Source organism: Mytilus californianus, unplaced genomic scaffold, assembly GCF_021869535.1.
Source record: "Mytilus californianus isolate M0D057914Y unplaced genomic scaffold, xbMytCali1.0.p SCAF_3, whole genome shotgun sequence".
Classification (NCBI taxonomy): Eukaryota; Metazoa; Mollusca; class Bivalvia; order Mytilida; family Mytilidae; genus Mytilus; species Mytilus californianus.
Window position 1 is genome coordinate 122,023,402 of NW_026262679.1, and position 26,799 is coordinate 122,050,200.

Here is a 26,799-nt window from a genome sequence, read left to right on the forward strand (position 1 = left end):
GTTAATACAATCAATGTAGAGATGGCCTTGTAGTTATGTACACCTTTCGGTTATTGTTATTAAAATTGAGATTTATATGCAAGTACTATTATATAAAACATTATTAAACACATACATGACAAATATCTGCACAGAATTTGACAGTACAATACACTGGCTAGTCTTGTGGTCTAATTGACAATCTTTATATCACAAACAACAGTTAAACACTGAAAATCCTCTTGTTTTAGAATAAAGTTTCATGTTGTGTTGTTATGTCATTTTTGAAAATTTTTTAAAAGAATTCTGTCTGTACATGCAACACCTGATAACCACTGCTAATTACATTACAGTATGTGCAGTCAACAATTAAACACTATGACTCAAGATCTGAGAAATGCTAGTGGTGGTAATGAATTGGGGGAAAAAATAACTCATTTAGTCATTACTTCTGTTGTAAATGTTAAGATTGTAGAAATTTTATAAGTGGCTAAGAATGCAAGGTCTTTGATGATGTAGATGATGAATAACTTCCAGTTAAATATAGTACCTGTGTACTGCTACCATAACTCTAAAATAGGTGCTCTATATACACCATAGTTCTTAAACTATCTCAAAAACAGAAATGATTTTAGTTAAGTTTAGTCTGTATATATATACTTCTAATTAAGTATAGTACCAGTGTACCACTACCATGAATCTGGAATACAACACAGTTCTTAAACTACCTCAAAAACAAAAACGATTTTAGTTAAGTTTAGTCTGTATATATATACACTTCTAATTAAGTATAGTACCAGTGTACCACTACCATGAATCTGGAATACAACACAGTTCTTAAACTACCTCAAAAACAAAAACAATTTTAGTTAAGTTTAGTCTGTATATAATTAATATTCATGCATTGTAATTTAACAACAATCACATTATATGTTCAAAGTGTAAATATTATTTTAGATAGCATTACAATGTGTTGTAAAAATGACCCAAAAGTGTAAATGTGTATATGATATCTTGAACAGTTTTGTGTTCTGCCATTGTTTAATCTGATTGCAGTGGAGTATCTAGTGTTACCCATTATCAATTCTTCTTTCATTACAAAATATAACAGTTGCGATAGATATGCTTGGAGATATGTAGCCGAATTTTGTTGCTAAAGGGAGACATGACTATACCTCATTAAACCACCATCGTCATCAATATTTAGGTTTAGTCAAAAGACAGTATATATCCAGAGCAAAATTTTGAAAGTATTTTTATCCTTTTTTCCATATTTTACTTGTAAAAGGACTAAGGTTTTTTGGCAGTCAACAATAAGATACAGTATGGGGTTATTCTGTTTAGAAAATATTTTTGTTTTGTTTTTCAGTATTTCACTGATACATGTAGATGGACTTTATAGTATTTTTACAGTTAACATTTACATACAGTCTTGGATTAGATTTTGTAGACATCAATAACTTTGTTAAACCTTTGGACAGAATCTTCTTCAAGATAAAAAAAAAATAGAATCTGAAGAAAAAAATATGATTTAAAAATGTTCATCTATACTTTACTGATAAGTAGACTTAGTTTTTTGCAGTCAACATTACACTTTAACACTGACAGACTTTACTAATTATTTGTTTTTAAGTGTATAAATGTGAGTTACAGGTCATGTTCATGGTTTGTGTGGCATTCTCTTCACAGAGTTTAGATTACCATTTGTTCACGAGTCTTTAAATTATATATTAACTTCATTCAGCAGGAGGTGGTATTCACATGCAGTTTTGTGACAAATTGGAAAGATACAAATGTATGATGTATATTGATTCATAAGAAATTTATTTCCGGTAACTTTTAGGACCAAATTGTTTTCCATAAAGAATCCTCCTACCTCCACTATACACAACGTTATCACTATTAAGTATTCTTTCCTGCTTGTAAGAAACCTCAGAGAAAACATTTGATCAAATTTGTATGCTGTGTATTGTTTTTAAGTTTTGGCAACTTTGGTCAACATTTTTTTCATTCAAATCAGGATTTGCATTTTGCCCTAATAGGATTTATTTTAGAAAATAAACAATTAACAAACACGTTTCAATTCAGTATTTTTTTTGAGTATATTTGCAAAAATGAAGATTTTAATTTTTGCTGAAAACATTGTTCTGTAAATATTTATTTTCATCCTTATCATGAAATCTAAGACATTATTACATTGAACAAACAAACAGTTCTTTGTTTTTTTAAATGTTTAAAATATTCTTGGCCCTAAAATGTATTTCTTGAATATATTTAGTGTGTATATAAGTAAAAGATGATAAATCACTTGTAGTCCATCATATTTGGTAAGAGTATTTTAAGATATGTCTGGTCTATGATGAGTTGAAGGAAGTTTAATGGTCTGCCACAAAATTGATCTTACTAGTACTTGTGGTTTGCTCCTAGACCTATTGTCTTCAAAAGTAAAAATAAATGACCCATCGCATGATTATTTACAATGTGATTGTTGTGGTTAAGTAATATGTACTATGTTTGTGTGTTTATGGAACAAATTGCATTTTAATGTTGTAGGTCAAGGAAAAGTCAAATGTTAAGTTTGTGGTGTGGTAATTAGTCAGCATTTGGAAAACACGCCCAAACCGTCAAGTTAAATGTTAAGATTTTTAGGTTATCTTAAATGCATTTGTACAATGCTAAATCTTCTATCGGGTTGATTAAATGATTTAGAATTATTAAAGATTTTGCTTTTAGGACAACAAATCTATACAAATGAATAATAACATTAATTCAAAGAAAAGTGTGCATTATAAAACTAGGTTTGAAGCAAGTCCTTGTCACTCCGTCCGTTGGCAAATCAGTTTTCCTCTTTTTTTTTCTTTGTGCTTTAAGATATTGATTTGATATTTGGTATACCTTTTATCATGACAAGTTAGAGATCAAGGTCGAATTTTGTTTCGGTCTGATGATTTTGTACAAAGTTATGGTCCTTGGATAATCAGTTTTCGGCACTTTATTTTGTCATGCTTAAAGATATTGATTTGATAATTGGTATATAGTTTTATCATGACAAGTTACAGATCAAGTTCGGATTTTGTACTGGTCTGATGATTTTGTGCAGAGTTGTGGTTCTTGTACTTAGAAAATTCACTCAAATAATCAGTTTTCCACCCTTATTTTCGTCATGCTGGAAGATATTGGCTTGATATTTGTTATATAGTTTACACCATGACAAGTTATAGAGCAAGTTAGCATTTTGTTCCAGTACAATGAATTTTTAACCGGTAGGGGACAATACTCTCAGAATGCTTGTTATACAATAATTTGTAACTACAAATGTTGAATGGGAACTTTTTATCCGCTGTCTCGTGTATGTACAGAGATTGCCATGTGATTTGCACTTTAAAGAACCCTTGCAATAATAACTCAAGAGGGGTCTGTAGATGGACTCGATCAGTCAAACAAACTATGTGAATGATAGTAGACATATTAAACCAATATATGCAGATCTGTTAAAACTATGCAAGTGCTTGTACATTTGTAATAAATTTTACATTAATTCCTTAATTTTTAGCTGAGTTGCAAGAAAATCATGAAAGTTGAATTGATCTCATAATAAATTGATAAATGATGTCTGGATTGTCTTGTCCACTGACTTCAAAATTTTGGTTTCCAGACAAAATCTTCTAAGCCATAAACAATGTCTTTACCAAACATGGTTTCATAATGCCATAGGCAGTTAGGAAGACCCTAGGGTCACTATAAAGATCAAGGTTACATCAGTTATTGTCATTTGATAAGACTCAAATTTGGACTTGGGGCTAAACATTAGTTTCTGGTTGTTATAATTTGAACCATATATCCAACTTTTACCAAATTTGGGTTGAATTGCATCATCAGATGAAGAAGGCTCCTATTGTTTATTGAGGTCACTAGGTCAAAGGTCAGTCAGTTAAAAAAATGAAAACATGAAACAAAAAAAAAAGCACTCAATTCAATTATGTAGATCCAAAGTTGTCATTATTTCTATTCATTATCCTATAAAGTTTACAATATAGCAGAGATATTGTGGAGACATTTATTTTTGTGTGTTCCAAATTTCAAGAATCAAGGAAAATTGTAATCTCCTGGTTTTAACAAATTCTCCTTACCAGCCTTAAGAAAATTTTATTCATATAAATACTTAAAATTGTTGTTTTAAAGCTTAAATTTACTACTGAAATGTAGTCATGACCCTAAAGTTAGTCAACCAGATACCAATATCAATAAGGAATTATAGATACAAACATGTTTCTTTGTAGACAATATGCTGCATGGATAAATTTGTTTATATTTGAAATTATTACCAAGGTATTGTTGTAAAGATCAGAAATGAACAGAAATGCAGATAATATTTCATTTGTTTTGTCCTATGTTTTAGGATGAATTAGAATCCAAAGGAAAACCAAGTGAGCCATTATTAAGTAATGCTGTAACAGTAGAAGAAGGAAAAGCTTCCGGTCCTACAGCTATTAAATTTGGTTGGATCAAAGGTGTTCTGGTAGGTATTTATATCTGGCTAACAGTTATAGGAACCTATGTCTTTAAGAATAGAAGTTTTATTGTAGTAAAAAATAGTGTTAGAGTAGGATTTATTATAAATTTTATACAATAAACGTTCTTCCCTTTTTGTCTAAATTGCAAATTAAATGCATTTTGTAAGTATTCAAAAATACTGTCACATTAATGTAGACTTCTAGTTTGTTGTACATTGTATCAGATAAACATAATTGAAAGAAATAATTATTAACCTCTAAGAAGCTCTCAGTTGATTTGACTTTTAAAGTTTTTATTATGTATTTACGTCACAGGATTAGCTTCAAGACGTATGTAAAGGTAACCAACAGAATCGTGTTCAACATTACATTGAAAGAACACATACATCTTGTACTTACTGGTCATTAAAATCTACTGCAAAAATATCTTTTTATACCAACTAATCATGCTTTTTCTGACAGGCTGTTATTGAACATAGATCTATATGATACTTTGTAGGACATTCACTGGCTGTTAAAAATCAAATAAGTCATAGTATTATGTAATCTGTTAAGGAATTAGTGCAGATAAAGTGCAGCTATTTTCAATATATTCTATTGTGTTGATTTAAAGATATTTTTAGGTCACAGCGGAAATAAAAGTTAAATTTTAATGTTATGTTTAAGTTGATGATACATCACATGATATTACTTTAGGAAGAATTTTTCCATCAGGTTTCAGGTAAATTAGTCTCATGTGATTTGTGAGTAATGAGGTACACCTGCTATTTGTGTCAACCCTATTATAGATCATAACAAAGCACCTGTTGACACACAATTACCACCTCTTCTGAAAAAAATCAAGAATTCTTTAAATGATTGTTAGTAACAAGAAACTATTAATAAGTGACTGTCCATGGCCAAAAAAGCTAGTCTACAATCATCGCTTCACCTTTAGTTTTGTCCATTATTTTTTTTTAATCTTTTGTGAAACCACTGAGCTGAGTAGAATATACAGTGTTTCAGTATCTAGTTTTAAAATTTTCTCATGAAGCAAACATTATTAGAAATAAAAAACTGTAGGTAAATCATCAGGAATAGATTCTATGTTATTTACAAATCAATAGACAAATTGGTCTTGTTGGTAAATTGATCCAGGTATGTTCTCTTTTTGAAAATTAGACCCAGAGAACCTCATCTGCCAAACTAATAAAAATAGGGAGAAGATACTGAAGGGACAATAAAAAATCTGTTCAAAGAGAAACCATAAAAAAATATAAATCTTAAGAATTCAGAAAAAAACTATTTTCAATTTAATCTTTGTATTAATTATTCTGATAGGATTCCTGTTTTAACTTCTTGCAAATAGGCTTTATGGCAATTTTTGATTTTGGCCAGTGTCATCTGTTTTTAAAAGTACAAAATAACCACTACTAGACTTTGAGACGTGAGTAGATATTCTCAGCAAAGAGAGAAAAGAATAGTAATAGAACGATAAACAGATTATTTTTCTACGTATATATATTGTAAAATATCAGCCAATTGACACAGTGTGAAGCTTTTTTGCTTGATCACTGCGATCACTGGCCATAAAGGTTGACATTGTGGCTCGTGTCTGATGTTTTACAATATCAATGTAAAGAGATCCTGATAATTTATACCACCTTGTATGTCCATCCATTCAGGACAATGAGAGTTTATTGTTATTCATCATCTTCATTTCATTGAGCCTACATGTTCCTCTTCTTTTAATTTCAGGTACGATGTCTTCTAAACATTTGGGGAGTGATGTTATTTTTAAGATTGTCATGGGTAGTAGGTCAAGCAGGCACTGGACTGACCTCTGTTATAATTTTACTTTCTGTGGTTGTGACTTTAATAACATCCGTCTCAATGTCAGCTATTTGTACAAATGGAGAAGTGAAGGGAGGTAAGTATCTCTCATGAGAATAGGAACATACACTTATCAATTGATAGAACAATGAAAATAGGAACATACACTTATCAATTGATGGAACAATTAGAATAGGAACACACATATCAATTGATGGAACAATAAGAATAGGAACATCATGGATATTTGTCTCATTGGCATTCATACCACTTTTTATCTTGAGTCCTACAGTCATGAAATCTATGTGTAGGTGTTTGTGGAAAGCAGCAATTTTAAGAATACCAGATAGGGATCTATGTTGTTTTCTTTGATAAGAGGACTTATTTGTCTATGATCCTTACATAAGATTATTATATTAAAAAGAAGAATTTCTGACTTCTCTTATTCTTACTATATCAGAAATACCAGTCCTTCGTTACTGTTAATTTTAGCTGTTTTAATTCATTAATGGTATATGACAGTTGAAGAGTCCCTTCGGAAATCATCAGAGCAATTGAAATGTCTACAGAGACAATTAACCCTCCTTATATGTTATGTAAATCAATTATTTGGCTACAAAGCACAGTTAACATTGCATAATCCTGGGATGAAGTAGAATAATCAGTAAATACATAATTTGTTACGTTGATATCATTACTCAGTTCAATATCATGTACATTATAACATTCATAGGTCACAATGGGCTTAGATTACTTACATGCATATAATTCATCAAACTGGTTTCATCCCTGAGGGTATCACCTGACTAGTAGTCAGCATTTTTGTGTTGACATGAAATATTCTGTAAATTCATTATTTAAAAAATGTTGAATTATTTCAAAACACTACTTTAGGTTTTTCTACACCCTGTAATAGGCTGCCTTAGCTGTAGGTTTTTCTACACCCTGGAATATGTTGCCTTAGCTGTAGGTTTTTCTATACCCTCGAATAGGCTGCCTTAGCTGTAGGTTTTTCTACACCCTGGAATACGTTGCCTTAGCTGTAGGTTTTACTACACCCTGTAATAGGTTGCCTTAGCTGTAGGTTTTTCTACACCCTGTAATAGGCTGCCTTAGCTATATGTTTTTCTACACCCTGGAATAGGTTGTCTTAGCTGTATTTGTCCAGAGTTTTTGAAATTTTTTTTTTCCTGGTGGTCATTAGGACCACAAAGACTAAAAGTCTGGTGGTCCTGTAATTTTACTTGAATTAATTAAACACCTATTAGTTACATGTATTAAAGTCATTGCTCAATACTATATTAACTCCATCCTAGTTTCTATGTTATATATTAGGTTGTTTTCAATAAAATTGTAAACTCTGCATTGTTCACTAATTTTTATACTTTGTCAGTTTGATTACATATTTGATTACATGTTTGTTTTATGTCTCATACATTATACTACAATCATTTACAGTGAAAAGTGCATTAAAATGATAGAAATAAAAGACTAAGTCTGCTGTTTATTCCTCAGCTGCAAATTTTGAAATATAGAAAAAAATTTCATTCTCTGTTTGTTCAAATACAAAGTCCTCTGGTTCGTTTAAACGAGATTGGCCATGCGGCAGCCATGATGACTTTTACGACTGGTTATTTTTCAAAAGTATTACCGTAATTTTGAGCTATGCTACAAAAGTTAAGTTACAGTAGTTCCCAGTTCAAAAACTATCTGAATACCAAAGAAACCGACAACTGGTTCTTTTTCAAAAGTATTACTGTAATTTTGAGCTATGCAATTAAAGTTTGTTTACATTAGTAACCAGTTTAAAAGCTATCTGAATACCGAAAAGATGTAAAATAAAAGTGAACAACCACCAAAATTTTGTCGGTCATCATGACTACCACTACACATGCAATTGTCGATCCTAGCCGATTTTTGGCGGTCAGGACTGACGGTTTTCGAGAACTCTGTTTGTCACAACTTTTTGGAATTTTTGGTTTTAAATTTTCTAACTTTTCATTTGATTTGGCCTTTCAACTGTTTTGATTCAAGTGTCACTGATTTGTTTATGTAGACGAAATGACATGTGTGTCAGGTGTACCAATTTATCATGTGTCAGGTGTACCAATTTATCATGTTCATTGAAATGTGTGTCAGGTGTACCAATTTATCCTGTTTATTGAAATGTGTGTCAGGTGTACCAATTTATCTTGTTCTTTAAAATGTGTGTCAGGTGTACCAATTTATCATGTTCATTGAAATGTGTGTCAGGTGTACCAATTTATCATGTTCATTGTCAGGTGTACCAATTTATCATGTTTATAGGCCTGGTATCTTTGATGTGTTTTAACATTTATAAACTTTTTGGTTGCCCTGATACTCAGTCATGACTATTTATACACACAATGGCATTCTGAAACGGTGTAGGTGGAGTCTGTAAGTCAGTCTGTCTGTATTCTTTTTTTCTCGTCTGATTTGTGAAATTTTCACAGAATCTTACTCACACAATTTTTATTTTGCACTTGCTATTTTATTTCTACATCTAAGTGATTCTTAGGGTTAAGTTTAGCATGACATGGGTTTTGTCACTACAGTACACATTTGTATATCCATTTCCTAAACCCCTAATTAGAGTTGGTGACGCATATTCGCCGCAAAATCCGTTCATTTCCACCTACATCCGACCTACATTTGAATATTTGAAACTTTTTATGTAGGTTTCAGAAAGTTTACTATATGAAAAAAATGTTTGATAAAGGAATTCTCTTCAAAACATTGGTTAAATGTTTTAAAAATGAACGCAAACTCGAGAGGAAATCAAGTTGTTCTTGTGCCATGGGGGACACATTTTCGCCGCAATGTATGATATGACCATCCTCATTATCCTTGTATATTATAAAAACAATTGTTTGCAATTACATGAATAAGCTTGAGAGATCATTCCTATATGATTTTTCTAACAGATATTTACTTTATGACTGCGCATGCGTGCCATATAAATTTTACATAATTGCCAAAATCGTTCAAAAACACCTGCGTATTTCTTTATATGTGCGAATAACATTGGAAATGGGGTAAAGAGGAATATCAACATTTCGAACATTACAAACAGCATTTAGCATCTATTTAGGCAAGTATTGGGTAAAGGCACACGAAATTTACAGAAAAAATTGCAAAAACGGCGAAAATGTGTCCACGGCGAATATGCGCCACCCACTCTAGATTTAAATGAAGCTGTTGGATCAATAGAAGTGATTTTCTCTGTTCTATTGTAGATGGTGCTTTTAGACTGATTTTGTCTGTTTTATTGTAGGAGATACTTATTTTATGATATCACATAGTTTAGGCCTAGAATTAGATGGTACTTTTGAACTGATTTTGTCTGTTTTATTTTAGGAGGTGCTTACTTTATGATATCACGTAGTTTAGGTCCAGAATTTGGTGGTGCTATTGGACTGATTTTCTCTGTTGCTAATGCTGTAGCTGTTGCCATGTATGTTGTAGGGTTTGCAGAGACTGTCCGAGATATATTGAAGGTATTTATCACAGTTTCAGGATTTATTTTATTATTTATGTCCTTGATATTGTAAGAATTCATATTAGTATTATGGCATTATACAATGCCGTATTGATAAAGTATGAATTGAAATCAATTAATAGAACCAACACAACAATATAAGAACTACTGCTCAACATGCTCAAAACATTATTGCCTGATATAGAATTAATATGTATTGGCACTCACATGCAGAAAAATCATGACCTCTTTTTGGTTTGTTCTAAATGTGATCTACTACAATATTCAATGTAATATTTCTTTTATCTTTATTTTTGGTGAATCTGCAAAATATAAATCTTACAAAAAAGCTGTGAATTACTAACATGTCATTGACAGTAAAAATTTGCCTCAGCTTTGTAGTTTTGGTCTGATTATTTTTTAGGAAGATCTTTAAATTGACTAATGTTTTTTTTTCATGATAAAGTCATTTTGGTACATTTATATATTTATACAATGACACAGTCCAATATTGAATATTTTTAACACTGAATGCCCTGAAAGTGAACTTCTTGACATGTTCTAGTACAGTTAGAGTAATAATAATTATGTTTGTATTATGGGAGATATAGGTAGAATAATAAATGTCCATTGTCATAAAAGTATTGGTGTGATCAATATGGTTATAAGTCTGATTAATATATACAAAGCTATTTGCAGTAGAATTAATTATGCATGGAAACTGTCGATGGTATTTATTTGTTCTGATTGTCGATCAGAAAGAAGGAGTAACCTCAGCCATTAAAGAGAGACAAGTGTCAGAAATAATCTATAATGTAGACAGTAATAGATGTTATCAGTATTCCATATTTCTTATTGTTAATCACTTCCTAACGAGACAGTGGTATTTATTTGTAATAAAAGTTATTTGAGTCCAAAGGCTTTAGGATTGACCGTGTGAACATGTTTATTCCAAATTACATGACAGGATTCAAATTTGATTGATATAATACTTTTGATAACCTAGATCTATAGAACAAAATGTTGTTTTACCCTTCTAAATCTTTCTTTCTGCCCAGATGCAGTTATCAGCCCTTTTGCTACTCTTATGGTAGTAGTTAAAATTTTGAATTGGTTGACAGTAAAATTTGTGTAAATCACTGATAAAAATGTTGTGTTTCACATATTCTTCTTTTGACATACTATAGTTTCATTTAAAATGTTGCAATAAGTTCAAAACTTTTATCTTGTATAGATATATCATTGTCAACTTAAAAAAATATCAAAACATTTTCATTAAAAATACCAGGTAATTGCTTTGATCAGCTTGACCAGTTCTGTCAGGGATAAGCCACCTATATATTATGAATTCCCATTAGGTTTGAAATGAATGTTTTCATTTTTGCATAACATCTTTATAATATCCTTTTAAACCTGATAATAAAGGTTTTCTCCAAAGCTGATGTTTGAAAACATCCTGTGTTAGTAGCTCTATAGATACAATGTAATTCCTTTTTAAAAATTTAATATTATTTGTATTATTAAATATTTAGTATGTAATACATATTAAGGCCAAACATTAAAGTATGTGTGTATAGGTTGCACTTCTGTAAATATAGACAATGCAATTTCCCATAGGAACTCCCTTTGTGGCTAAAACTGTGCCACTTTTACTTTGCAGTTTTGTAAAAAAAATATATCCTAGAATGGAAAGTTGATATGCACCACTTTTTTTATTCAAAGGTTAAAACATAGGGCTGTGTGGCATATTTTCAACATTTGTATGCTCCGACCTTCTAAGAGTTTAAACTTCTACTAAAATTCTGTAATACCCCTACCTTCACTTTGGGTCTTCCTCAGAATTCAATGTTCGCTGCTACCATGTGTTTTTATACTGGTAACATTCCAAAGTTATGTCTCTATGAAATGAAACATAGAGATCATATCTGGGAACCAGTAGTAAACAAAACAAAATATCTATGAACACTATATATCATGTGGTTTATGAAACAGCTGTATTTACAAAGTGCAACCTTTAGGGTTTCTCCTTAAGAAAAACAGGGTACCTGTAGGTATATGTGGGTAGGTTTTTTCTTCTGTTTTTTCCATGAGTATATGGGGAGTTTTGTCAGAATTAGCAACTGCAAGTGGCAATCAAAACGCTAGGTAGGTAGGTAGGTAAATTGGGGAACCTGAACCCCCTAAAAAGAGTAGTTTTTTTTTATTTCTCCAAAATCAGAATATTTATGAATGTGCTGTCATTATAAACTCTTATTTTTAAAAAAGAATAAGATTTTTTTTTACATTGAAAATACTTTTATGATAAAATTGAGACAAGGAACAAAACTGTATATTGAAAGTTAAGGTGAAAAACTAAGTTCAACTTAACCACCCCTGTGCATATGTACAAAAAATGTTTCTGCTCTCCGACTTTCAAACCTATTGTTGTTGGGGAATGAAACTTGGCATAATAGTTCACCACTGATAGAAAGAGTGATATAAACAAGGAAGAAAACCGTAGGCTTATATAATATATTGAATGTTGTGGTAAAAAAACTTAGATTAACTTAGACACGCCTTAACTTAGCCACGCCTTGTGCATTAGTACAAAAGTGGTGGTGCATCAATAACATTTCTATCTTCTGAAGGTATAAGCTATGTTTAATTGTATGATCCTGAATAATTCAGATGATAAAAAAAATGCATCAAAATTTAGTAATGAACTCGAGCAGGTACATCCGTGATGCTGCCATTCCCATCCTCTAGTTCACTGCAAAATAGTACCAAATGGCCAGTTAGACAAGATTACTTTTAAATTGCACTAGTAGAGAAGTCCTGTAATACATGTTTTTTTTGTTTTTTTCAGTATATACCCAAAAAAACTGTGTTGAATATTTAATTATTTACAGTATCAATAGATAAATTAACTTGTGTGCAAAAAAATAAAACACATTTACATTTTAATTAAGTTTAATGATGATGTGCCTTTGTAGTTTATATCATTAATATAAAGAAACTAGACTAAAAAAGGTTGTTACCTAAATTGTTAATGTCACAAATATAGAAATAAATGATATAATTTCAAACTCTTTTACATGTAATTATTTTAATGTTCAAGGTTGAGACATGCTTTTAAACAAAACAATGTTCCTATTAAACATGAGAAAGCTATTGGTATATGTAATGGTATATTGTTAACATGCTTATTCTGTCACCTTTACAGTGCTGCACATCATTATTCTTAATCAAATGCATCATTTATTTTGTATCTTCTAGAACATGTTCAAAAAGAATTTAGAGTCGCATTAATTTCCTTGTCTGAACAATGATATAACATTTAAAGTACAGGGGCACACCAAATAAAAATATTGTTATTGTAGAAAACTAACACGTTAACAGGTATTTTGTCATACGAGAAGTGCATACATGCAGGTAATTTGCAGTTAGATCTGGTACAAACAAACAGACAGATTTATTTTCCATGTATCTCACGTAAATAAGCCTTCAGACTTGTATTTGTAGGAACACGATGCCTTGATGATAGACGAGGTCAATGATATACGTATAATTGGTATACTTACTACTACACTACTGCTAGTAATCGCTATCATTGGTATGGAGTGGGAAGCTAGAGTAAGCTATAGTCTGAATAGACAACCTTATAACATCTATAGAAATAAGAACGTTGCACTCTCAGTCTGGGTTAAAAGTAATGAATTTCATTAGGATTTTTCTAGAATTTCAGTCGATATGAATGGCTTCTTTCATTTGTTAGAAACTATACACAGTAGATATTGAGACTCACATATCAATAGCCTTATTTCACATATACTGGTAGACCTGTTTCAACTGCTCAACTTTAACCATAGTTTCTGATCCCTTAATTAATTATACATTTCTTTTCTATAAGATTCATGCTACATTTCTTTTCAAAATACATTTTCTTCAATTTGCCAAATAGAAAATACATAGTAAAAAATGAAATAAATAATAGAAGCAAAAATTGCTTTATAATGTATGAATATATAGATAAGGTGCACATGTCAGTACCTATTTTCCTGTAAAAACTTTCTGACTCTCAAACAAGCAAGATACTTTTAAATGTTAAATATAATCCTTGTAAAAATGATTATTGAAGTTTCATATTTTTTTCAGGCACAGATGGTGTTGTTAGTAGCCTTATTAATTGCCCTTGTTAATTTTATAATTGGAACATTTATCCCTCCAAGTAAAGAAAATTTAGATAGAGGTATCGTAGGATATAATAGTAAGTAATTTCTTTATAACTTATGACAAGTGAAAAAGAAAAGAGTAATAAGATGTCTTTAGAATACAGTTAAAGCAGACACTGATGAAAAGAAGTTTAAGAATATATGAAAATTTTGGAATTCTGAATGCCTTAAGTCTGCCGTTGGCAGCAGTTTCCTTGACCTGACCATTTATTATATGATACCCAATTCTAGTGCATTAGTTTTTATAATTTGTATTTTTATGCAGTTAAATCTGTCTTGCGAGTTTAAACTGTTGTGTGTGCAACTTTGTTTTTATCATGTAATCTGGAATACCAATCTGTGACTGGTGGTAGACATTTGTGCTTCTAAGAAATAGACATTTATGCTTTTGTATAGGAAAGCTGTGATTATGACTTCCCTTATCTTTATTTATCTGTACACCATCAACATAAAACCTGGCTTTTCAGTTTCTTCCGAAAGAAAAGAGTACATGGCCACCAAAAAAATCACAGTTATAACTTACAATTATAACTCCCAAAAACTTAGATAGGTCAGAAAGGACATAACAACCAATAAGAAATACAGGTTTATTTAAGGTTTATGGTATAAGGTAAATAGTGCACAACCAATAAGAATTACAGGTTTATTTACGGTTTATGGTATAATGTTAATAATGCAAATGAGTTCTAGATGTCATAAAGATGAACACAGCATCAAAATACAAATGTCCTTTTGTGATAAATGTAAAACAGGGCAAAGTACTTTGCTCATATTTTCTTGTATAAGTCAATTTGCTTTTAAATGGGTTTGATGTTTTCATTTCATGTTGTAACAGGGTTTGAAATTACATATATTAGAAGTCTTTAGGCTAGTAGATTTTTTAGGATCCTTTTTCGTTTTTGGTAGCTTGGGCACAGGTAAGCCTGTGTTAATGATTGTAAGTATATGTATTGTTCAATGTAAAGATAGCAGTTAAACTGAATCAGTAAAGAACCATTGTTACAGGTACAGGTTCATGTATGAGGGTTGTGTTCTATGTGAAAAGTGAAGCTGTACACAAAAGTAAATAAAGACAAATATGACTGAAATCAACTAATAAAGGACTAAAAAAAACGCAAAAATTGTACTATTATTTCAATTTTATTTAATCCATATCTTTAGTTAAAGACAGTTGATTTGTCTTCTAACTTCCATCCTTGACTTCTCTTAAATAACTTACATCAGCTTTTTGACATTTAAGACTTATCCACGAGTATCAGTGGTAAATCAAAAACATTCACTAGTACAAAAATTAAAAACAGAAGTCAAAGTATGGACTTTCATTTGGCAAGTCAATCAAGAGGTTGGAGTTGAAGAAACACAGATCACTACCAAAATTTTTGAATAACAAAATTGACTGAACAGGGCCATTTGTTATTTTGTGGTATTATTTTATCTACTCCATTTATATTTCAGGTACTCTTTTTGAAGAAAATTTGAAGCCCCAGTTTAGAGATGGTGAATCTTTTTTCTCTGTATTTTCTGTATTTTTCCCCGCTGCGACAGGCATATTGGCCGGGGCTAATATATCAGGAGATTTAAAAGTAAGTATTCAGATTAAGTAGCATTCAACATTAGTATTTGATCATTTTGATTTCGAATAAAAAACTATGAAGTGATTTATACTAATGTTATTCATCCCTATAACACAGAACATCTGTCTAAGAAGAAAAAATATGAACAGAAGTGTTAACAACAACAACAACTTCATAATGGATTGCTTCCAAACATAAATACTGATACAAATTAAGGTATCTTTGTGTAGATCTCCATACAAAATACATGTACAAACTCTTGATTGGCCCTCAGAAATAAGCTATGAAGTATAATCAGGATAGAGTACCTATCTCTGAATGTTATGGACTGATCTGCTGTCCTGTTTGGTTCCAATGATATGATGATTCAGTTTTCACCAATAGCTGCCTTCTCCTGCTTTCAAATACCATGGAATACACATGCATATTTTTGAGAAAAATGATAATACTAAATGTTTTACCCCACCTTGTTTTGTGCCTGGTCAATGAGATAAATGTGAAAAGTCTTACATAATCTATATTTGTGTATTTATGATACACACAAACTTTTCACCACAAAAATTTTGGATTTTTTTTTTTTACCAACTTGTGAAACTAAGTTCGAAGTCCTATATTTGTATTTGCAGTTTTCTTAAGCGATTTCCTCTCTCAAAATTTAGTTGAAAATGTGTTATCAAATGAAAATTTGAATCCTTCACATGTGTAAAAATAAGGCTAAATAACCCAACAAAGAATACAAAAGTTGAATTTGTCATTAATTGGAAGTTGAAAAACCATGTGTTTTCTGCAAACAAGTTTGATGTTAGTATGTGGAAGTCCTGTATATATAGATATTACTCATGAATACTGATTAGCAATGATAAAAGTGCTGTAATTATGTAAAATACTGTTTACACTTTAATATTTTAAGAACTTTAATGTACAATTTAAAACACAAATTTTAATGTCGTGATAGTACAATTTCCAGTATGAGCATAACTTGCTTAGACTAACAAAAGCAAGTGGTAGTTAGTACTGGGTTCAAGTTATACTACTCAGATGTCTACTTTTGGTGAAATTTTGTTGTCTGGTTGATGTTTAATTTACCTTTTCTTTTGTTTATATTGATTCTACATTTGTTTTTTGTTAACATAAATTGTACAAGAATTACCTCTCACATCTCTCCTTTTTTTTACAGAATCCTCAGAAAGACATTCCTCAAGGAACAATTCTTGCCATTTTAATATCATCTGTTGTGTATATAATTGTTGCATGGATATTAGGCGCTACTGTGATACGAGAAATTCCATTGACAGTGTGTCAATCTATGCTTGTAAATAATACTTTACAATTAAACACCAGCCTTGTTACCTCTGACAATATAACATCTACAATGGCTAATTGTACTGTTGATTCACAAAGTATGTTTGGATTATTGCATGATTTTCAGGTAAGATATTGGAAAGTATGTCAACATTATATCATGAGTGATATACCATTTAAAAAAAAAAGACCTGTATTATCTCTACAAAGGAAATGTCAGATCTTTGGAAGATTTAAAGAGGTTTTAAGATAATTTCCGTTCTCGTGAACATTACATATTTTCAAAATAATGTTTAACTTGTTTGATTTATAATTTTAAAAAAATATATATTTTGATGGCAATTTTGATAATGGTTTGGGTACCTTTATACCATGTGAAGAAATATTTTTAAGCTTTTTTTTACTGTAGGATACACATAGATCTATTTACAACCTACCTAAACTTTTACAGTTTTTTTTTGGATATAGGAAAAGGTAAAACAGCTGCTCAGCTTTGCTAGTTATTGTTAGAATAAGTATAATTTAGCTACCCTTTTAATTTTGAAAATTTTCCAATCAGTCATTCAAGAGTTATGGGGCTTTAACCATGAAAGTAGTAAGTTCGATAAGGGCCCTATTTGGCCCCGAATATTAATTTCATTGTTTCAAGATGATGAATAGGCATGTAAGAAAGTAGAATAAACTATTTTTGTTGAGGTTTTCTTTTAAAGGTATGACATTTACACTCCAAATATGCCAAATATTGAGATTTGGTAAAAGTTGACAAAATCGTCTGAATTTCAACCATACTTATTGTAAAGATTGTTCTCAATCTTTCTTACAATACCTTTAGTCTGTAGATATTTATTCTATTCAATAGCTTTTCGAAATACATTAGCCAGGTTTTCTAAATAAAATAACAACTAAACTACTATTTTAAGAAATAGAAATTATTATTATTACTATAAATTACTACAAAGAATGAAAGTACAATATGTTTAACGGTTTTCTGTGATTTTCGTGCGTGAAGTATTTACCTATTAAGTTTCTGTAAAGATGAGTTCAAATTCGTTTTGCTATTCGGAAAATCCCCTTTTTATAATACTTAGCACGCCTTATCCTTGCGCGTAAGAAAATAGGTCGCTACTGGTCAAGGTTAATCATATAAATCACTGTCAATACATACGTAAATATTGGATTATAAAGAAAGCAATCACGATTTCATACGTCTCGACACCGATTTATCAATATAAAGCATATAAACACAAGTAACTAAAGAAATGTAGGATTAATAACAAGTTAGAAATCAAAGATGTTATTCGAATGCCACATGTTGGCGTAATTTCGTAACGCTAAATCGGCAACTGCCAATTTTGCCGGGAACAACGTTATGTTAACACAAAGGTAAAACCGCGTTATTGAATGTTCACAACACTGCCCTCCGTCAAAATAGAATTTCGTCTCGAAATTTAAATAATTGCGAAATATTAAATCATTAGATACAATTAAACAAAATCTAAACAAGCACCTGCTATCTCAATAGAATATTAAAATTAAGAAAATTTGTTTTTGTCAATGTTGACTAGATCACGAATATATCACAATTCTTGACACGTATAATAATAAAAGTGTACCAATGATATATAAAACAATATACATATAAATAATGTCAACAATTTTGTAGTTTTGTGTCTTTCAATATAATAAATAAACTGTTTATAAAATTTTCAATGTTTTCTTTGTCCAACAACTTCACTGTATTATTGGTTCGTCTCTTTTTTTTTTTTTTTTTTTTATGTGTCCTCTTCTGTTTTTTTTTCTTTATGTGTCCTCTTCTGTTCTTTTCTCTTTCTGTGTCCTCTTCTGCTCTTTTCTTCCTTTTTCTCCAATCTTTTTGTGTGTCTTGAGTTACCTGTTTTTCATTCTCATGTTCTTTCTCAGTTTGGTCTAAATCTGTTTTACGGAAACTTTCTTTCAGTTGACTTATTTTTTCCACCTGACAGAAAAAGTCTCCATCCTCTTTTTTAACTGAAACATTTACAATTTCTTCCGTAACTGGAATATTTTGATTTTCTTCTGTTACTGGAACATTCACAATTTCTTCTGTAACATTTACATTTTCTTCTGTAACATTTACAGTTTCTTCTGTAAAATTTATATTTTCCTCTGTAACATTTTCATTTTCTTCTGTAACATTAACGTTTTCTTCTGTAACATTAACAATTTCTTCTGTAACATTAACATTTTCTTCTGTAACATTAACGTTTTCTTCTGTAACATTTACATTTTCTCCTTTAACATTTACATTTTCTTCTGTAACATTTACATTTTCTTCTTGCAAGAGCTCAGGCAACATCTGGACATCGACCTTGTCCGTCTGTGTACCCTTATAACTTGTACTGGTAATATTTCCTATATGTACATGTACATGCATGTCCTGCGTACTTGCTACCATGGGTTTTCTGTCATCGGCCATTACCGGCTCTACCATTGAATCTCTGATTGACAGGAACTCACTTCTTTCCGCTTCTTTGTCAACGATAAGCCCAGAATTGGTGTCCTTTACTCCGACTCTGGCTTCTCTATCAGTTTGTCTCTTAGTCTCACATTCAATCCGCTGACCATTAAACTGTAAGCCTTGCATAGGATTGATTGTGATATTCATTTCATCAATTAGGTCACAACCTAATAACATGTTATCTCCAATGGGTGCTACATAAACTGGCCATTTGAAGGTTTCACTTCCCAGATTAACTTCCACCTCTGTAATCCCTCTTGTTGTCAAGTTCTTACCGGCCTCAGCAACTACCAAATTTCTTGCTGCTCTCCTTAGTTTTGGCCGTTTACTCCCAGGAATCTGATTATACAACTTCTCACTTAGAACCGTCACCTCTGCTCCAGTGTCAATAACTGCATTCGTCACAATCTTGTTAATGACCACTGGAACTGTAATGCTAGCTGCTGTCACCCGAGCAATGATAATATTTCCTTCTATCCCGTTGATCGGTTCTGCACTACCCATTACCTCCTTTGGTGTGTTCTCTGGTGTGTTCTGTTGTATCTCCTTAGACTCCTCAAACAACATCTCTAGGCTTAAATCTAGGTCCCGTATATCTAGGCTATCTTCTTCAAATGATCTCTTTATATAAGCTGTATTCACTGATTTTTTCGGTTCAACCAAATGCTCTTTCATTTGGCAATGTTTCTCTTCATATTTCAAATTATTCTCTTTAACTTTTTCTTTACCATGTTTAGGGGCTGACACTTGGTCGATAGTCTCAACCCTTAGCAGTTTAAAGACTCTTCATTTTGGTTTTGACTCCTTTCATTATTCCTTATAAAACCACCTCTATTTTCTTCATGATTATGATAGGGGCTTCTCTTTTCTTTTGGACAATCTCTTATGTAATGGCCTTCCTCATTACAGTTATAGCATCTGGAATTCTTCATCTTGGTCGTATGGTCTCTATACACTTGCTTATTTTGCCATGGCCTACTGTCATAATCCTGTTGTGTATAATACTTTGCCATTTCTCTTTTAATGGTTGTCTCTAGTGACTCCGAAATTCCTCTTTCAAACTGAGTCAATCTTTCCTCTGTTACAAATCTGTTTCCTCCTACTTTTCTGACCTCTATATCTTCGGACCCACAATTATTTCTATAACTGTCCTCTGTTGTACCAAGCTGACGGATGTTTCTGTCTCTTGAACCTCTCTTGTAAGTCTCATATAGCGTTACTTGGTGTATTGCCTCTGTTATGCTAGTAATCCTTTTTGTCAGTAGCTCAATAGCAATACTCTGGTCCGGCAATCCTCTAAGCATATACTCCACACTGAGTGTACTGTGTGTTGCTGTGTCAATTGTGGGGAAAGACTTCCTGACCAACATCTCGACCCTTGAAGCATACTCCTGAATTGTTTCTCTATCATACTTTCTCAGAGTATGAAGCTCTTGTCTGTATGTTTCCGGGTACCCATGATCTCCAAATCTATTTGACATGGCTGCACAAAGTGCTGAAAATGATCTTTTTGTCTCTGGTGTAAGAAATGAGGCATATACCATTGCTTCATCTTTGAGGGCTGTAACCAGTTCTATGGCTTTGGTTGATGGAGTCCAATTGTTCATTTCCGCAATCAGTTCAAATTGCATCATATATGCGTTCCATGGATCCTTTCCGTTATAGAATGGCACTCTTGTTCTGCGTCCATTATCATTAAATCTTGGAACTTCTGATGTATTGATATACTGTGGTCTACTGGGATGCTGCATTGGTAACAAGTTTGGCTCTGTGATTGGTTGATACTGTTGGAAATTTCTATTTTGAACTGGATATTGTGAAAAATTACTGTTCGGGGCTTTATTTTGTATATATCGGCTATTCTGTACTGTATTTTGCGAATAGTTACTTCTTTGCATTGTATTATGAGGATAGGAATTGCTCACAAATTGACTCTGAGTATACAAGTTCTTGTTAAGAACTGGATTCTGTGAAATATTGCTGCTAACAATATCATGGTTTACATGGGTATGGGTACCAGCATATACATTTGGCTCTATATACTCTGTTGACTGGGTAATTGTGTTAACCAGATTTTGATTAGGGTTTGTTTGACTTGAACTTGGTAACGGAAGGCTGTTTTGTTGGACTGTTCTCTTTAATTCAAAATTTTCATTCTTTAAGGCATCTAATTGTCTTCTTAATTGTGTGAGTTCATCACTATCAGAATTGGTTGATCTTGAAATTAAAGCGCTATCACTTCGACTTTGAGTTGGAACAAGGAACGGATTAGTGTTATTCTCAGTTTCTTTACTTGTAGCAGGTAAGTTGATAGTATGATCCATGGTACGAGGACCTTCATAAGTCAAATGAGTTATCTCCCTTTCTCCTTCATTAACTGAAGTAGGCAATATATTTGGATACTTATTTATTGTCTCCCCATTATTGAATTCAGGGATTTTAAACCTTGCATTAAAATAATCATGAGAGTTTCTAGATTCCCCTGAAAAATGGGCCTCCATATTCCCAGATGATATGGCCTGGTTGGGAATGGCTAAACTACTTGGTGGGTTTATTCCAGATCCCCTTCCTCTTCCCCTTCCTAAAGACATTGATCCCGTAGACATACTAGGTTGTCTATTTCTCAAATTATACATCTTACTTTTGACTGCTAAATGGAATCAAGAGTTTCAATTTACTAATCAACTTGGATTAAATTTTATCCTTGTTAATCTTGTGCTTTTTTTTTAGAATTGTTCAACTTAGATGACTTTTTATCCTTGTTGAAATTGATAAAGAATTTCCTATGCCTTACTTTTAAAACACAATTTGGATTATGAATCTATGCTTACTTTGTGAAATAGACTACAGTATATACATTACAAACTTGAAATAGACTATAGACATTCAACTTTGACCTTAATGAAATATAACTACAACTTAGATTTATATTTATCCTTGTTGTAAAACTTATTTTGTGAAATGTACTATTTAATTTACAACTTCGAAATAGACTATATTTTTTTTTTAAAACTTCGACTCTATCGAAAAATTATTATAACTACAACTTGGATTTATATTTATCCTTGTTGTAAAAAATAAGCTTATGAAATGGACTATTTAATTTACAACTTTGAAATAGACTATAAATTTTACAACTGGACCCTATTGAAAAAATTATGGTTATAATATTATTATTCAACTTGGATTCAGATTTATTCCTGTTAAAAATAGACTGCTAACTTTAAAACTCAACTTGGATTAAAGTTTATCCTTATTGAATATGGTATTCAATATTAATCTAGCTCAACTTGGATTTTATTTTATCCTTGTTGAAATTTGACTTAAATTTTTTTATCTTTTAACATTCAACTTAGATTAGAATTTATCTTTGTTGATGTATACCCCTTAACTATTTTATTTCAACTTATAGATTCATATTTATCCTTGTTGATATATACTCAAATTTAATAATTATAACATTTTCAACTTGGATTAGAATTTATCCTTGTTGACATAGATTTTGATTAACTATATTATTTCTTTTCAACTTGGATTTATATTTATCCTTGTTGAATTTAAAACTACTGAAAAATATACTATAAGCTTAATTAATCTCACCAACTGTACTTTTCTTTTCTTTCACCTTTTGTTGAAGTGTCCTTTTTTATTATGTTCAGTTTTGTTTTTTTTTAAGTGTAAACAAATATGGACAGTAACAATTTAAAATATTTTTACTTATCAATTGCGTGCCTAATAAAATATTCACGTAGATTCTTAAAATTTTCTTTAAAAAGAAAACTAAATTCGCTGCCACCAGTGTAAAGATTGTTCTCAATCTTTCTTACAATACCTTTAGTCTGTAGATATTTATTCTATTCAATAGCTTTTCGAAATACATTAGCCAGGTTTTCTAAATAAAATAACAACTAAACTACTATTTTAAGAAATAGAAATTATTATTATTACTATAAATTACTACAAAGAATGAAAGTACAATATGTTTAACGGTTTTCTGTGATTTTCGTGCGTGAAGTATTTACCTATTAAGTTTCTGTAAAGATGAGTTCAAATTCGTTTTGCTATTCGGAAAATCCCCTTTTTATAATACTTAGCACGCCTTATCCTTGCGCGTAAGAAAATAGGTCGCTACTGGTCAAGGTTAATCATATAAATCACTGTCAATACATACGTAAATATTGGATTATAAAGAAAGCAATCACGATTTCATACGTCTCGACACCGATTTATCAATATAAAGCATATAAACACAAGTAACTAAAGAAATGTAGGATTAATAACAAGTTAGAAAACAAAGATGTTATTCGAATGCCACATGTTGGCGTAATTTCGTAACGCTAAATCGGCAACTGCCAATTTTGCCGGGAACAACGTTATGTTAACACAAAGGTAAAACCGCGTTATTGAATGTTCACAACACTTATGTCTATATAGAGTGCTTGTTGCTTGTTGTCAGCTCGACAAACTATGTATTCAAGTCAGATATGTAATTTGTTATAAAAAACATAATGTCAAAAGATCTTTTTTCTTGACATATGCACTGTTCTGGTCCTAAAAACAATTAAAATTTTGTTGTTTTCATTGAATTTTGAGAAAATAAAAATTGTGCTATTTGTATCTCATAAAAAGAATGCTGATTCGTAAATTTTGAACAAGAGAACTTTTTCCTATCTAGTCATTGTTTTAGATATGATTCATAATGATATTGGTTAATTAATCCTTACTTGAAATTTAGCTAGAAATGGGGGCCATATTTATTTTAGTCCTTTAAAGCCATTTTTCATATTTCTGCTCTAGCTTAAGTATGCATAGATCATTAATTTGAAGCTTTATATGTGTTTGCTAAAAGAAGTCTTCCTTTTTGGTAGTTTTTTTGTCATTTTCAGAAATTGGTGGTTGATGGCAGATATTTGATATTTGCTGATAAATTTATTCACAACTTTTTAGACTTATATATTTAGATTGATTGAATTTTGGTGTTGAACACAACTTTCAACACTGTTAGCTATATTGTGGCTACCAGTTAATATTGGTGGAGGAACCTGGATTGGCCAGAGATGACCTTCACCAGGAAATCAGATTTAGATTTTCAGCTTGATATATTATATATAGAAACCTGCCTATTGTTGAAGATCACACATTGACCTCTATATACCCTTTTGTCCCCTGTGCAACATGTTGCAGCTGGGGGCATTGAAAAACAGGGTGTCCGTCCATCTGTGTGTCTGTCTGTCGGTCTTGTAAGCGCTCCCATATGTACAATTATTTCCAGATTTTTATGATATATATAACATAGATTTATATCAGCATTTCTCTGACATGTTCAAAAATCAGTGCCCATCAACAATTTTTAAAAGAGTTATGCCCCTTGGAAATTTTAATTAGAAGGAAAATTGCAGTTAGTGCTCTCAAGTCACAAGTGTACAATTTGTGCTACATTTTTTTTTCAAATTCATATCTAAGGTTTATATCAGCAATGTCTCAGACAATTTTAAAGGCTGTGCCGATCAAATATAATTAAAAGAGTTATGCCCCTTAGAAATATTAATTATTTCGGAGATTGCATTGCATTTGCTCTCAAGCCTTCATTTCTCTTTAGATATTGATAAAAAATTTAAAGAACAAAAAAATTTTTTTTTTTAATCTATTGCATTTGGACAGGTAAAATATGTGCAACATGGATTGGAACTCTGTTCTTTTATTATTATTTTTTATGTTGTTTGCTGTCTCACTGATGTTTACCTAATATCCTATTTTATTCATATTCAATTAAAACATGTGAGGGTTTTTGACTTCTCTGTTTGATGAAAACTTCTAAATGCAGCAGATCTTAATAAAGTCTGCTAGGTCACAATTGCAATGTATCTTCTAATTTACCGGACAGTTTATCTTCCATTTATCTGATTGCTTTGTAAGATGTTTACAATTTGTTTGTCTAATTTATAAGATATCCCTGACCTTACTACATCTTTAGCAATTTGTCCTGAGGATGTTCTATTCAGTAATCAATTGTAATCAGTAGAACTAGAAGTGACATTTGCTACAGTATTGAAAAAAGGTATTGATATGTTGAGTGCAATGTCCAATATATGTAACAACAAACGATTGATTTACTCAGCCTTGAAATCTTGTAATGTCTGATTACAACACTCATTTGAATATGTCCATTGAAAATTCACGTCTTTTGAGGACTTGATTTGGTATTGATCTGATTTTATTTTTTTTTGTATTGAGGAATTACTACCTAACTAGAATGTTCTGATTTACCATTCTTCAAAATTGATTCACATAGGTTTGGATTTTATTTTATGGTTGATACCAAATTAAGCTCGAAGAAAAAAAATCACTTGGTTATTTGAAATTTGCCATTTTATTGTGATTTGAATACATCGATTACATGAATAACCTAGGGAGAAATTGATTTGTCAAGTAAAGTTGGGAAGATTATGTCTTCAAATTGGCATTTCTTTACAAAGTAATTTGTGTTGACATGCATGAATGCACATCCAACATAAGGAAAATTAATCGAAAATTTATTAGAAAACTTTATAAGAAATACCATTGTTAAACACAGAATTTTATTGTCAAGACCTTCAAATCTTGATAAAATGAACCGAAAAAAATAATTTGTTTGTTTGTACACAAATGTAAAACTCTCATAAAATTTTAGCAGATTTTAACAACCATTGAACTCCATATCAAGTGTCTTGCATAATTAAAACATTGATGCACATTGTATATAGGTGGATTTTATATCATGTTCAAATTGTGTTGTAAGCTTTATCAACAATTTTTACAGAATTCAAATAAATGTAGGCATTACACTACTTGAAAAATTACAATTTTGAAAGATTCTGTATTAATGAGAAATAAGCTTTACTCTAACAATATCACTATTACTATTGCAAAGTACTTGTGACAATTAAACTCATATTTTTTTTATTTAACAATAATTTGAATGACATATATGCACAGCACAATATGCACAGTGTGCTGTGCATCTCTTGAAAACTTTTACCATAAGTAAAATAAATGGGGCAACAAATATTTTTGGAGATATGTTGTAAATAAGGTATATCAAACATGACAAATTAAAATGTTAAAGCAGGTAAGAGACTCACCTACATTGTAGGCTTCACTGAACTCTTACCCATATGTACATTGTATGCTTCATCAGTGGCGGATCCAGAACTTTTTATAAGGGGGGGCCCGCTGACTGACCTAAGTGGGGGGGGGGGGGGGGGGGGGGGGGGGGGGGGCTCCAGTCATGCTTCAGTGATTCCCTATACAATCAACCAAATTTTTCCCACAAAAGGGGGGCCCAGGCCCCCTTAATCCGCCTATGTTCATTGAACTTTTACTTCATTTCACTGATTCATATTATATTGTATGAGTACATTTATCAGGGTTG

General features: G+C 31.3%; 1 protein-coding gene across 1 annotated transcript in view; it reads left to right on the forward strand.

Annotated features, from left to right (window-relative positions):
- The window catches only part of LOC127736031 (solute carrier family 12 member 2-like), a 52,815-nt gene that overhangs the window by 5,233 nt on the left and 20,783 nt on the right, over positions 1-26,799 (forward strand). Inside the window, exons 2-8 of the mRNA XM_052246529.1 lie at positions 4,379-4,498; positions 6,231-6,402; positions 9,684-9,823; positions 13,306-13,416; positions 13,939-14,050; positions 15,471-15,598; positions 16,767-17,018. Coding sequence (XP_052102489.1) covers positions 4,379-4,498; positions 6,231-6,402; positions 9,684-9,823; positions 13,306-13,416; positions 13,939-14,050; positions 15,471-15,598; positions 16,767-17,018 — 1,035 coding nt within the window. The remainder of the gene's footprint in view (positions 1-4,378; positions 4,499-6,230; positions 6,403-9,683; positions 9,824-13,305; positions 13,417-13,938; positions 14,051-15,470; positions 15,599-16,766; positions 17,019-26,799) is intronic.